This window comes from Sciurus vulgaris, assembly GCF_902686455.1.
Source record: "Sciurus vulgaris genome assembly, chromosome: 11".
NCBI lineage: Eukaryota > Metazoa > Chordata > Mammalia > Rodentia > Sciuridae > Sciurus > Sciurus vulgaris.
The window spans coordinates 29102978-29117020 of NC_136472.1; the positions used below are offsets into that span (position 1 = coordinate 29102978).

General features: G+C 62.9%; 1 protein-coding gene across 1 annotated transcript in view; it reads left to right on the forward strand.

Annotated features, from left to right (window-relative positions):
- Nucleotides 1-13243, forward strand: part of ALX4 (ALX homeobox 4) — a 38302-nt gene extending 25059 nt beyond the window's left edge. Inside the window, exons 2-4 of the mRNA XM_079103046.1 lie at nucleotides 3941-4251; nucleotides 9856-9984; nucleotides 12037-13243. Coding sequence (XP_078959172.1) covers nucleotides 3941-4251; nucleotides 9856-9984; nucleotides 12037-12366 — 770 coding nt within the window. The 3' untranslated portion in view covers nucleotides 12367-13243. The remainder of the gene's footprint in view (nucleotides 1-3940; nucleotides 4252-9855; nucleotides 9985-12036) is intronic.
- Nucleotides 13244-14043: the final 800 nt, after the last annotated feature.

Consider the following 14043-nt stretch of genomic DNA (forward strand, 5'->3'; position numbering starts at 1 on the left):
ATTTATTTATTTATTTATTTATTTTCGTACCTGGGATTGAGCCCCGGGGGCACTTAACCACTGAGCCACATCCCCAGCCCTATTTTGTATTTTATTTAGAGACAGGGTCTCACTGAGTGGCTTAGGGCCTCACTAAGTTGCTGAGGCTGGCTTTGAACCTGCCATCCTCCTGCCTCAGCCTCCCCAGTTGCTGGACGGCCGGCGTGCACCACCGTGCCCAGCCCCTCCTTGGTTTTTGACGCTGAGTTCACGAGCCTCTTCTGACCTTTTCACCCAGGGTCGGCTGCCCTCCCTGGCTCTCCTTTCCTGCCCAGGCCCCTCAAGGTCTGACCTGGTCTTTCTTCTCCCCGCTGTCCCCAGTCATCTGCCACAGGACGTCCACCCTGGACGGTTACAGTTTCTGCAGTCCCTTTTTAACGTGTCTGGTCTGCTTTGTTCTCTCCGCGGAGCAGGATGAACTGGTTCCTTCATTTTGTACGACTAACATGTTCTGCCTGTGTGCTGGAGGGGACCAGCACACAGTAGGTACGCAAGGACACAGAGTGAGAGCCCAGGGTGCTTGCCTGTGAGAGTTCACCTGCTCTTCCACAGCCCTCCCTCAACTCTGCTGCTGCCCATGCTGTGCTAGAGCCCTGGGTGGAGAAGGGACAGATGACAGGAGGGCCTGCAGGCGGGGCCGGACACGGAGGCTGGTTAGACCCTGGTCAGCAAGCACAGGCAGTCACTGGAGAGGCGAGCTGTGGACAGGGCTGGGCATCCTGGAGGGCTTCCTGGAGGAGCCGGTGTGTCATTGGAGTTTGGAAGAGAAGAAGTTTCCAGGCAGGGGCGGTGGGGCCAAGAGGCCAGTGGTTTTGGTCAGGAGTAACTGGGGGGAGCGGCAGGGTCTCTGTTCTCAGTGGCCATCCCAAGGGCAGCGAGGCTGGCTGGAGTCTGAGCAGCGCCAGGCCTCAGGCGCTGTCCAGCTGGACCCTCCAGAGCATCAGGTTGCGGGTGATCTGCTGGCTCCCGCGGCCCGGCCTGCCGCCCACCTGCCCCCTGACGTGCACCTGTCTCAGTTGGCCCCCTTGGTCTCAGAGCCACGTGAAAACAGCCATGGGGACCAGAGCCATCGGCCAGGAGGATGGCAGCTGTGGGAGGGGCAGCTGTGTCCATGAAGCTGCGTGGGGAAGGGTCTGGACCAGGACAGCGAGCCAGCCCTGCAGGACATGGAGAAGGGCTGGGTCTGGGGCACGTGCTCCTCCTGTCCTGGGGTCAGATGGCCCCTGCCACCCGGGTCGGAGCCCCAGCACCCGGGAGGGCCGTGGCTTGCCACCTGAGCGGTGGTCAGCGGAGGTTTTCTTCATCGTCCGGAGACCCAGTCTCAGAATCAACGCAATGACTTATGATCCAGAAGCTGGGGCTGAGCGGGCCTCCTTCCGTCTTCCTCAGCGAGCCAGAGGCCTCACCCTTCCAGGCTTGCTGCCGCCCCAGCACCGCTGCCCCTGCCGCTGCCAGCCTGCGCTGCCCACGGGCTGCGGCAGTGCCAACCAGCCCTCCTGGTCCTCCTCTCTCCTTACGGGGTCTGCTGCCCCCATGTATCCATGAGACTCCCGGCGGAGCAGTCTGCCCTCTGAAGTCGCAGGCAGGGCGCGCAGAGCCGGGGTCCAGCCAGGTGCCCCAGGTCCTGGGCCCCTGGTCCTTGTGCTCGGTGCCCCTCCCTGTCTCTCCCCTCGCCTGGTCTCAGCGGGAGGCTGGGGAGGCGTAAAACTGGGTCCCTGTTTCTCACTGTGGAGGCTGGACCTTCTGCCTTCTCTGGCTTTTGCATCAAGAGCCGGCATCCTGCTGGGGGCTCCTCTGGGCTGTACCCCATTCCCTCATCCCTCAGGACGACCACAGCAGTATCCCAGGACCCCCTGAGGCCCTGGATTCCTTCTCCTTTCCCTTCTCTCCGGAACGGGCCGCAGGGTAGAGAGTAGGCCGTCCTGGCTGAGGCCGTTCTGTGGATGAGGGGGACACACTCCATCTTCTCTCTGGCCTTGGCTTCCCCTCCGTTAAGCCAGGGGTTTGGGGTGGTCCCGCCAACCCTGGTTTCCATGAGCTGGAGCTGCCCTGGCCTGGCCCCAGGTCCCCCTGTGTGGGGCGGTGGCCCCCAGGTTGGATGCCAGAGGAGACTTGAGGGTCCCGGGGCTACGGACTGGGGCCTGGAGCAGCCTGAGGGCAGGTGGGACAGGGCCAGCCCCCTGGCCTGGCCTCAGGAAGTTGTGTAACGGGGAGGGTTATTTTTGGAGAGGCTGGGTGGGATTTCTTTCTTTAAAAAAACCCCAAAACATAAAACTTATTTGTCTGCCAAGAAGATAAATATCTCTGCTGAAAGCTCTGGTCCCGGCTGCCAACTGCAGTTTGCATAAGGCTGTCTGCGTGCGCCTGGGCTCACTCGGTGTCATGTGCGATGCCTCTGGGCCGTCACCATCCCCGTGGCATCTGTGTGGGGACCAGGCGTGGCCTCCTGAAGCTGTTCCCAGGCCTACTCTGGGCACTCACCTCTGCCACCTTTCCTTGGTGCCTTGGAGACACTGGCGGACAGAGGCAAAATGTCCCTCTCGGCTTCCCCAGGACACCCAGAGCCAGGGCTGAGAGTGAATGGCCCTCGGCCTCTGGGACAGGCGTGGAGTCAGAGACCCAGGCTCAAGGACTCACCCTGACCTTTGGTGCCCGTCACTTGGGCTTATTTCCAGAAGAAGAGCCTGAGGGTCAAAGGGGAGATGCTCATTCCCACAACACATGCTGTGCCAACCATCTGAGTGTGCGCACACGACATCTCGATCATGCCCTGCGCGTCTTATCAGCCGTGCACGTGGTCGCACTCGGCCAGGTCCCTTTACCACAAATCACAGGCAGGGGCCTTTGGCTATCGAGGGCCTCTCACCCATGTGCCCAGGCGCCTCGTTGGTGCCCTCCCCACAGCACCCCTGCAGACTCCTGTGCCTGGGCCTTCTCCAGGGGGATTTCTCCAGGGCTGGAGTCCTCTGGTGCCGACTGTGGCGGTGGGCTTGGCAGGCCAGACCAGAAATGGGACCCAACCCTGGCGAACGCCTGCACAGCAGCCCTGTGCCCAGTGCCTCCTGGTTCCCATGGCCACCGCGGGGAGACCCGATGGGTGTCTTTAGCTCCCCGAGAGAGGGGAGGCCGAGGCATGGAGGGTGGGTCAACCCCTGGGGCACAGAGCTGGAATCGCAGGTGTGGGTCTCGAACCCGGCCCCAGGGCCCACACCCTACGCCCTGCCTGGAGGCAAGCGTGTCTCCGGGTCGTGGACTGCTGCTCTGCCCACCCTCCGCTTGGCTCCGTTTCCTCATCCTAACCTGTGGGTTGGCTCCGCAGCCCCTTAGAGCCCTGAGCCTCTGGGGATGGGCACGGGAGGCCCCATGCCAGCGGGCAGTGGCCGCGAGCTGCTCAGTGCCCAGGGCCCCAAGGCTGGCCTCTGGTGGCGGGCGCTGGGTGGCCTCAGTCAACAGCGGGCAGTTCACAGCTTGTGAAAGGGAACAAGCCCGGTGCCTCCATTGTGCCCACTCCCAAGAGAAAGACCCAGTGCGCAGGAGGTGAGGCCGGGCCAAGGGCCGGGTTGGCGAGGGCACTGACCCCTCGGCCCTGGACTCAGGACGGCAGCTCAGGACTTCTCTGAACTTCAGACGAGACCAGACTGTCTCAGCGATGGCCTCTGCTGGCACCTCCCAAGCCAGTGGGACCAGGCATGACTGCTGGGTTTCCACCTGCCAGGGAGGCCAGGGCGCTGGGCCAGCCTCTTCCATGCCCAGAGACGTCCCGGCCCAGGGAGGAGTGGGGATTCGAGTCCCACGGTTCAGAGGGGAGTGGGCTTGGCCAGGGCCACACAGCACGCGACGCCTCTCCTCCTCTCCTGTCGGCTCGGCCGCTGGTGTCTGACCCTGTTTCCTCTCCCCTCAGCCAAAGAGAGCTCCCTGGGGGAGCCGGAGCTGCCCCCTGACTCGGACACCGTGGGCATGGACAGCAGCTACCTCAGTGTGAAGGAGGCCGGCGGGAAGGGGCCCCAGGACCGGGCCAGTGCCGACCTCCCCAGCCCGCTGGAGAAGGCGGACTCGGAGAGCAGTAAAGGCAAGAAGCGGCGGAACCGCACGACCTTCACCAGCTACCAGCTGGAGGAGCTGGAGAAGGTCTTCCAGAAGACGCACTACCCCGACGTGTACGCGCGGGAGCAGCTGGCCATGAGGACCGACCTCACCGAGGCGCGCGTGCAGGTCAGTGGGGCGGCGGGCCGCGAGCGGGCTCGCAGTGGCTTCCTGCGCCCAGAGGCCACCCAGAGGCTGGGGCTGGGGCTCCAGCCACCGTGTGCTTAGCCACAAGACAGGCTCCCCCACTGTGCAGGGGGCGAAAGAAGCGGGGCTGCAGCAGAGGGGTAGGAGCCCGCTGCCTGAGAGCCCAGGGCCCTCCGTGAAGGAGCAGGTGGCCCTCTGCGCTGGAAGGCCTGGGAAGCCCCTCAAACGCAAAGGCACCACGGCAGCCAGGCGGAGGCAGGGACAACCAGATCTTCCCTGGGACGGCCGCCGCTCCTGCCCGACAGGTCCCAACTCAACACACCTCCCCGCGGAGTCTGCTGCCATGGTGGCCAGGGCAGTAGGCCCGCCACCGCCCAACCACGAGCCTCCACCCAGCCCACACAACAGCACAACACAGCACAACACAACACAACACAAACCCACACAACACAACACAAGCCCACACAACACAACATAAGCCCACACAACAGCACAACACAAGTCCACACAACACAACAACACAAGCCCACACAACACAAGCCCACACACTACACAACATAACACAAACCCACACAACACAACACAAGCCCACACAATACAACACAAGCCCACACAACAGCACAACGCAACACAAGTCCACACAACGCAACAACACAAGCCCACACAACACAAGCCCACACAACACAACCCAACACAACACAAGCCAACGCTACACAACACAACCCCACACAACACAAGCCAACACAACACAACCTAACAAAACACAAGCCCACACAACACAACACAGCACAACACAAGCCCATATGACTCACCAATACAACTCAGCCCAACGCAACCAAAGCAGGACACCTCTCCACACAGTTCGCTTTGACTTTATAGAACGGTGACCAGCTTAAGTGCCTTGTCTCCTCCCACTGGAGCCTAGATTCCTTAATTGGTCACCTTGTGTCCCCACCAATGGGGAGGGTTGAACCTAGAGCACCAAGGGCAAGAAATAGACATCCGTAGAGCACCTGACCTCTGACCAGGAGATGCGTCCCGCTTCCCCGCGTGAAATCGTAGCAAAGAAAGGACTAGGGGCGAAGCACTCTGAGCCTGAATACAGGCAGCAGAAGTCACATGCTGAACTTCAGGCTTCGGTGCAACACAAACAAACCTCACTCGTAGGCTGCTTCCAGCCCAGGGCATGGTGGAAAAGGCAGACACAAGCCTGGTGTGGTGGCACACGCCTGTAATCCCAGCAATTCAGGAGGCTGAGGCGGGAGGACCACGAGTTCAAGGTCAGCCTCAGCAATTTAGTGAGACTCTAAGCGTCTTAGCGAGATCCTGTCTCAAAACAAAAAATAAAGTAATGAATTAAAAATAAAAATTAAAAGGGCTGGGATGTGGCTCAGTGGTAGAGCCACCCCCTGGGTTCAATCCCCAGCACCCTCTATCTGTGGCAGAGAAAAGGGGTCACATGGCAGTTTTCCCCTCCAGGGTGCCCGAAAAATCAGCAGCCTGTGAACAAAAAGGATTTTTTTCTTTTTAATCAGCACAGCACAGTGCAGCCCAGCAGGATGGACTGCCGAGACCCCTGTGCCCCTGGCAGACCCGGGCACGGTGGCCAGTTCACTGGAGATCTTGAGCAGGGCGGCTCTAAGGCATCATGAAACCTCTGTGTGTCAGCCATGTTCTGTAGGCTAAGGCCGAGGAGGCATTTGTAATCTAGTCCAGAAACTTTTCCATCCAAAACAGCCAACGTGAAAAAGAAACAGCAGGTACCAATAAACCTGCAGCTCTCCAGACTGCAGCTACTCAAAGCGGCTCAGGAGTCACGTGTTGAGCCTGCGTGAATGAGGACGGAGCTGGGGCCTCCCGGGCTCAGAGGCCCTCGCCTGCCTGGCTCTGGCAGCAGCCCCAGCATCTGACCGTGGCTCCAACTGATGGACTCGGGGAGCCATGGGTGTAGGTGGGGAGGAGGCCCCTACCAGGAGACCGCCGCACGTGCTGTGTGGCATGGCAGCCGCTGGTGCCTCTTAGGTTCAGCATGTGTGCGTGCGTGTGCGTGCGTGTGTGCACACACCCAGGCTTCCTCGTGAAGGATCGGGAGTGCAGGAGCAGAACTCACCAGGTGTTAAAGAAAGGACCGCCCATTGGGCAGCAGGCACAGAGAGGACGCAGTGCAGAGAGCACGTTAGTCACCCTGTGCAGGTCGGGGGAATATTCTCTCCGCACACACATACCCATGCATGTCTCCTTTCAGAGTTGAACAGTTCAAGGTTTCTTATTTTAATCTAAGATCAAGAACAGGGTCATGGAACGGGGAGGTAGTTATCTCAAATTTCTCGGCTAAGGCTCCGAGTTGCTGTTGAGGACGAACTTCAACCCTGAGCTTCCTGGCAGCCAAAGCAGAAAGCGAAACCCTACGTTGCCTCGCTTACCCTCTCATGGGAAGGTGATGGACACAGAGAGGATCACCTGACCTTCTGGTTTGGTAGAGAAGGGAGAAGGACGCAGCGGTGGGAAGAGCTACCTGAAGTGAACCGCGGCCCAGAGGCAGTGCTGAGCCAGGACTCCTGAGTCCCCGTCCGGGCTCCTTGACTTGACTTTCTGTACCAGGACACATGCCAGATTGTTCCGAGCTCTGTCACAGGCAGCAGGGTGGGTGGGATCGTCTTGTGCGTCAGACCTCGGTGTGGAGCTCGGGGCCTGGCAGTGCCCCGAGGGCCATGGGGTTGTGGTGGAACCCCAGGCCTGCCTCTGGGGCCGGCACTCGGCTGGTGGTGAGCCGGGTGCCTGGCGTGGAGCGGTGGCAGGACAGGGAGGGGCACCGGGGTCCCAGGATGGACTCTTCCTGGGAAGAAGCCGGGGGCCTGGCCCTGCTCCAGGGGGCTGCAGGGCCTCTCTCTGCTGTCTGGGATTCCGATCTCCGCAGCTGGTGTCTGAAGACAATAAGACAGAGGCCTCCCCGCCCTGGGCCACCCCGCCCTGGCCCCAGATGGGCTGCGGTTTCGAGGCCTCCGCCAAGACAGTTGGTTCCCTGCACAGCCTGGTCCTTGGGAGAGGCCTGTGCTGAGTGGGCCCAGGCCCGGGTGGTCCTGGGGCGTGACGTTCAGGATGGGAGAGTGACTGGGAGCAGGGTGGGTCTCCTCCTCCCCTCCCTGGGTTGCTCAGCGGGGACAGGCCTGTGGCGGCAGAGCCCTGAGGCCCAGAGGCACAGCTGCGGGTCAGGGAGGGAGGCTGCTCCCGGCCTCGGGACCATGGACGTGGGCACAGAGGCCCGACGCCCTGCCACCTCCCAGGGTGGGGTGCTGGAGAGCCCTGCTAACTCAACGGCAGGCTCGATCTGGCCTCCTGCAAAAGTAAGACTTGGGGTCAGAGGAACCCTGGAGAGGGAGGGCAGGCCGTTCCCACCAGCCCAGCTCCTCGTCCCAGCCTCAGATGAACCCCTCAGGCCCGGCTCTCTGCCCCTGCCCCTTCACCTGCCTGCCAGGTAACCCGCCCCTCGATGGTCGCAGACCCCTTTGCCAGACACCAGACACCCTGTCCCCTCCAGCCCACCTGGGCCGCCTCCATTCTGGGGCCTGCGGTGAGGCCTCCCACCTCCACCCACCCAAGGCCAAGGGGACCTGGGGCCCAGAGGCCCAGGAGAGGCGGCCATAACGGGCTCCTGCCTTCGCCCCACCCCCTGGAGAGAAGGCCGTGTCTGCTGAAGCTCTGGGGGCTCCCCTCCCCCAGCTCTCCCCAGAACCCCCGGGAGGCTGAGGAAGGAGCGGAAAGGCTGAGCTCAGCCTGCAGGAAATTAAACACGAAATGAAAACTAGCTCCTCCGATTCCCTCCCATCCCGCCGCCCCCTCCCGCCACTGATAAAGGGGATCCCGTTTCAGCATCGCTCAGAGGAGACCCCACGGCCCCGGCTCCCAGTGGGCGGCCTGGGCCCGGACCCCGGGCTCTGGAGGAAGAGGGGCCCCCGAGGCTCCAGGGCAGGGCCTCAGCCCCCAAGCCAGGAGGTCCCCCGAGGGTGCGGTGTGTGTGTGTGTGCGCGTGCGTGTGCACGGGGTTAGCAGGAGTGGAGGGGCACTGTCCCGGCACCACCCCCCCACCTCCACCCCCCCCATCCCCCGCCACCCCAAGACACAGCCCCCTCTTTCTACCTCCTTCCGCCAGCAAGAGGCAGCAGGAAAGGCCGGAGCTCTAAATAAACACACTGGAAGGGCTCCGGCCGTGACTGCAGGCCCCCGCCGGCCCTGCTGCTCTCAGAGGCTCTGTCCTCGCCACACTGAGACCAGCTGTCCATGGCGAGGCCAGGCCGTTGGCCACCACACCCAAAGCCTGAGCAGCCGGGCAGCCTCCCGGGGGGCTCTTTCTTCCTCGAAGGGGTTCCTGAGGAAGCTGGGGGCTCCCAGCAGAGGGGTTCCTGAGGCAGCTTCCCTATCTCTAGTGTCACGCAGCGTCCCTCCTGGCGGATGGGGCAGGGTGTCCACTGGTCCCTCATGAGAGCCAGCTCTCTCCGAGGCCAGGGCTGGAAGAGCTTGACGAGGCTGCTGCCTGTCCCAGCCGGCACCGGGCTCTGGGCTGTGCCCACTGGCTGGGGGCATCCAGCTGCGGGAGCGCCCAGGTCTGCCTCTGACCAAGCCTGAGGCCTCGCCTGGCCCCCTCCCTCTCCCACCCTCTCTGCCGTGCCCCCACCACTCCCTCCATCCCAAGTCAAGGCCAGAGGTAGCCCGCCCCAGGTGAGCCCTTGGCCATGAGCTCCACAACGTGCACAGCCTGCCAGACATGCTCCCCCACGTAAAAGGACCTGGCAGCCACTCCGAGCCCAGGGCAGGGCACCTGGCGGGGGCCTCTCCTCCCAGCCAGGTGGGCGGTCAGGCCCAGCCCACCTGCCCACGCCCAGGACAGGTGACCCCGCCCCTCCTCAGCATCAGGCCACTCTCCGCACAGATTTTGCAGTGGCCACTGTGGACAGGCATGGAGGACAAAGCCCTCCCTTGGCATTCAAGGCCCCCACGATCCAGCTGTGTCTCCACCAACCCAGACTGGCCTCCTCAGACCTCCTGGACACGCCTCACTGACCTCAGCTCAGGCCTAGGCCTCCCTCCTTCCAGACCCAGTGCTGTCTTCCAGAAGCTTCCCGACAGCTGCCGGTGCCCATGGGGCTCACCTGTAGTAACATGGGCAACTTCTGATCTGGGTCTGAGCCAACGGGCCCCAGCGTGCCCGCCATGAGCATCTGGGAAAGCTCTGCCCTAACTCTGCTGCTCTAGAGGGGTTTCTGGAGGGGTGCGCCTAGCTTTTAGCAGGCTCTCCCGGGGAGTCTGTGACCCACAGCAGGGTGGGCTGCACCCTTGTTGGGGTTGGTCGGGTGACTGCTAAGAAGGTGACTGGGACTTGTTCATGTGTGTGACATTGGCCTGCTCTAGACTCTGAGGCTTAGACCAGTGAATTCCTGGCTCAGTGCAGATGATTCTGGATCCTGAGCTCTCGAGGACGAAGATGGAGTCTGGCCAATCCGTGGTGGTTCTGTGACCCCAAAGCACGCCCCCGACAGGTGGGGCTCAGGGGACACAAGGCCTGACCCCCATGGCACTGTTGTCCCGTAGGTCTGGTTCCAGAACCGCAGGGCCAAGTGGAGGAAGAGGGAGCGCTTCGGGCAGATGCAGCAGGTCCGGACCCACTTCTCCACGGCCTACGAGCTGCCCCTCCTCACCCGGGCCGAGAACTACGCGCAGGTGAGGTGTGCAGAGTGGGCCCTGGGAAGAGGGCCTGGGTCCCCTAAGGTGGCGCTCACGGCTCTCGCCTGGCCTCTGTCCCTTGCAGGCGTGTGCCGACTGGTACCTGAGGTGGAATGCCCAGATCAGTTTCTGCCTGATGGGGTCATGGAGGGGCCTCTGGGAAGGGGAGGTCAGGCAGTGAGAGCAGCTTTCTTCTCGGTTCATCGACCACTCTTTCTGTGGGACTGAGGCAAGTGGAAGGCCAGGGGCCTCCAGACCTCAGCTGTCCTCACATTGTCCCTAGGAAAGGGGGCTCTAAAATCCGGAGGGCTCGTGGCCAGGCTGGGATGCACACGGAACTGCCGGTTTCACACGGCCTCGGCGCTCCCAGCCTCCCAGCCTCCCTTCCTTCCCTGTGAACCGGACAGGATGAGAGTGTCTGTCTCGAGCCCTTGTAGGGCGCTCAGAGGGTCAAACCTAGATGGTGCAAAGGGACATGTGGACTGCGGTCTCCCGAAGGCACCGCCTGCCGGGCTCCCTGCCCTCCTTGCCCCTGATGCCCCAAGCCATCCGGGACGTCCATAAGCCAGACCCTGGCGAGTGTCACCTGAGTGCTCAGTGCAATGCCACAGGACGTATCCGGGGCCGAGTCCTTTCCCAACAGCCCTCCACCTGTCCAGCAGGGTCCCTCCCTGCTCAGGCCTCATTCCTGCACAGCCTCCACTTCAGCTCCAAGTCTTGCCCCGGGCCTGCCCCCAGCCAGCCAGCGGCACAGGTGCCCTCCTCCGGGTGCCCTGCCGGGAGATGGTCTCTGGCTCCCCACCTGGACCAGCTCCTTGCCTCCTGCCACCAGCCCGGGATTCACAGGCAGGGGCAGGGGCCGGGCCTGCAGCGAGGCTGAGGAGCACGGGGTCTCCTATGAGCGCCAGCTGCAGGCGCCTCTGCTGTGTCCTTCCCTTCTCCTTCTCGCCACCCTCCCGCACGGCCAGCCTCCCTCCGTCCTGGGGGAGAGGCAGTGTGGCCCTCTGCAGCAGCTCTCGATGTCCAGAGCACCCTGCGGGATCTGGGGTCCAGCTTCCCCCCACCATGTCCACAGGAGGGAGAGGGCAGGCCAGCAGAGGCTGCTGGAGGCCAGCGAGGACCCCAAGCCTGTGGCTGCTCCTCAAAGCTGGTCCTCCGCACCCAGAGCTGCATCCTGGAAAGTGCTTAGAGGCCAGAGGAAGGTGGGCACCCCGAGGCTGGGAGCCAGAGGGCAGCGGGAATCACAGCCGATGGAGGGCGAGGTGTCCAGCTCATGCCCACCCTGTGGCACAGGGACATTCGGCCCTGGCTCTGTCTGTGTGTCCACACCTGAGGCAGCCCCTCCCGGCCAGGGTTCACTCCGGGTCAGGCCTCCCCACCCTGCCCTCATCCCCACTGCTGGGAGCCCGAAGCCTCGGCTCCTGACCCCAGGCACTCTCAGCTGAGGTCAGCCCACCTCGGTCAGGGGCCCACACTGTCCTAGGCCTGTGGGAGCGTCAGAGGTCACTGGCACAGTCCCTGCCACAGATGCAGAGACAAGGTCCTCAACTGTGTCTGCAACAGGAAGCAGCCAGGCCCAGGCAACCCTTTTCCTGGACCATAGATGTAGTATGAAGTTCAGTCCCTAAAAAGTAATGTCTGCTAAAAGCCTGCCTGGGAACAGGGTGCCAAAGCATAGACCCCAGCCCCACAGTGGTACCTAGTGTCCCTCAAGTTAGACACTCAAGAATGTGTCCTTTGTGTTGGCCACATTGGCGTAGGCCTGTAATTCCTAGTGGCTCGGGAGGCTGAGGCAGGAGGATCCCAAGTTCAAAGCCAGCCTAAGCAAAAGCAAAGCACTAAGCAACTCAGTGAGATCCTGTCTCTAAATAAAATACAAAACAGGGCTGGGAAGTGGCTCAGTGGTCAAGTGCCTGAGTTCAGCCCCTGGTACCAAAAATTAAAAAGAAAAGTCCTTTGTGATGACGGACTTGGGAGGAGGGAGAGGTGGTGGAGGGAGAGCCCTGCCAGGCCGCAGCCAGCTCGTGATGCCCCTCCTGCACTCTCCAGATTCAGAACCCGTCCTGGATCAGCAACAATGGGGCTGCCTCGCCGGTGCCCGCCTGCGTGGTTCCTTGTGACCCGGTGCCCGCCTGCATGTCCCCTCACGCCCACCCGCCTGGCTCTGGGGCCAGCGGCGTCAGCGACTTCCTGAGTGTCTCTGGGGCCGGCAGTCACGTGGGCCAGACGCACATGGGCAGCCTGTTCGGAGCAGCTGGCCTCAGCCCCGGCCTCAATGGCTACGAGCTCAACGGCGAGCCGGACCGCAAGACCTCCAGCATCGCAGCGCTGCGCATGAAGGCCAAGGAGCACAGCGCCGCCATCTCCTGGGCCACATGACAGGCCCTCCCGTCCACCGGTGCCCTCTGCCACCGCGGGGCCCTGGCCATACCCATGCTTCCCAGGCCCCCAGCCTCCCTCCTAGGAACCCGCCTGGCCCAGGGCCCGACCCTCAGCACTTTCTGCCACCCCGAGTCTGAGGCTGGGGGCTGCCGGGAGGAGCGGCAGCAGGCCCAGCCCACCTGGCACCGGGTGGGCCCTCCGCCCCGCCCAGGGCAGCGAGGAAGCCAGGTGGCCACGTCTCACAGCTTTGCCTCCATGGTAAACGGAAGGCCCTCCCCGTCCTGCTGCCCTGCCTGGGGTGACCCTGAGCCCAAGTCAGGTTCCCCTCCGGCCCCAGGAGCCTCGGTCGGGGCTTGTCCATGCTTTCCTCTCCTGTGGGGGTCCCCTGGTGGCCTGGCCGATGGTTACACATCTGAGGAACAGGCCGCCCTGCAGAGCTGGCTCCTGCCCCACACCTGCCAGCCCTTCCCTCTCCCCAAAAGCACACGGAACCCCACTTCTAGATCCAGGATCCACCCGCAGCCTGGCCGTCCCTGGAGCTGGGGGGGAGGGGAGTGGAAGGGCGCCTGGCCAGCCCTCACAAGGGACACTCGCCTGGGGTGCACACTGCAGGGGGCAGTAGGCCCCCCAGGACCCCCAGGTGCTGGAGGGAGAAAGGAAGGCCACAGGGAAGCCCTTCCTCTGTCCTGCCTGATGTCACTGTCACAGTGGGGGGCCTGGGTGGTTCCATTCTCTATCTGGGCAGTGCTGCCCCTCCTGAGGGCCTGCAAGAGGATCTGGTGCTCTTCCTTTCCTTGTCTCACCCGGTCACTCGCCAGGCTGCTCAGCAGTGTCCTGGAGAGGAAGGACGTACAGCCCGGGATGCATAGCCAGGTTAGGCCCTGGGTGGCTGAAGTCTAGAGCAGCACTGGGCTCTCTCCGCTGGGCCTCTGGGCAGGATGGCCTTCCGTGGTCAGACTGACCACTTGCCCTTGCCACAGCATCTCACCTGTCCCAGCCTTCCATGGCCAGTGGCTCTTCACGTGGCAGGATGTCCTTCCTGCCTGCAGGAAGGGGGCTCCCCGTCTGCCTGACATGACCCCTCAGCTAGGGTCTGGCAGCAGGCCCAGCCGGTCACGGTGGCAGCACACTCTCCCTGGGAAAGACTGTCTTCTCTATTTGCTACTCGTCACCGAGGAGGACCAGGCCACCAAGCTCAGGGCCCCAGACACAGAACAGCCCCGGGTGGGACTGCGGGAAGGCTCAGCATGGAGGAGCCAGAGCCCCTGCCCTGGAGCCACCCTGTTCTCGTGGGCAGAGGGAGGGTGGCGGCCTCTCCACCTGGTGTCCTCACCTGCTCTGGACACAGACTTGGGAGGACCTGGCTTGGGCTCCCCCAGGAAGAGTCAGGCCACTCGGAACCGCAGCTGTCCCTGTGACCCTAGAGCAGGGACGAGGGTCTTGGACGCTGAGGGAAACGTCCCTCCAGTCTTGGCTCTCGGACTGTCAGACGTCGGAGGCCCTTGGGGGGACTCTCAGGGATCCTTTTTCAGTTCTGAGGTCCATGGAAATAACTCATCCTCCCCAAATCTAGCCCAGCGGGGGAAGAGCTCAAGGCGGGGACAGTCCCCTGTTCCTCGGGGGCTCTGGCGGCTGGGGAAGGGTGTGGGGGTAAATTCCACCATGGCTGTTTTC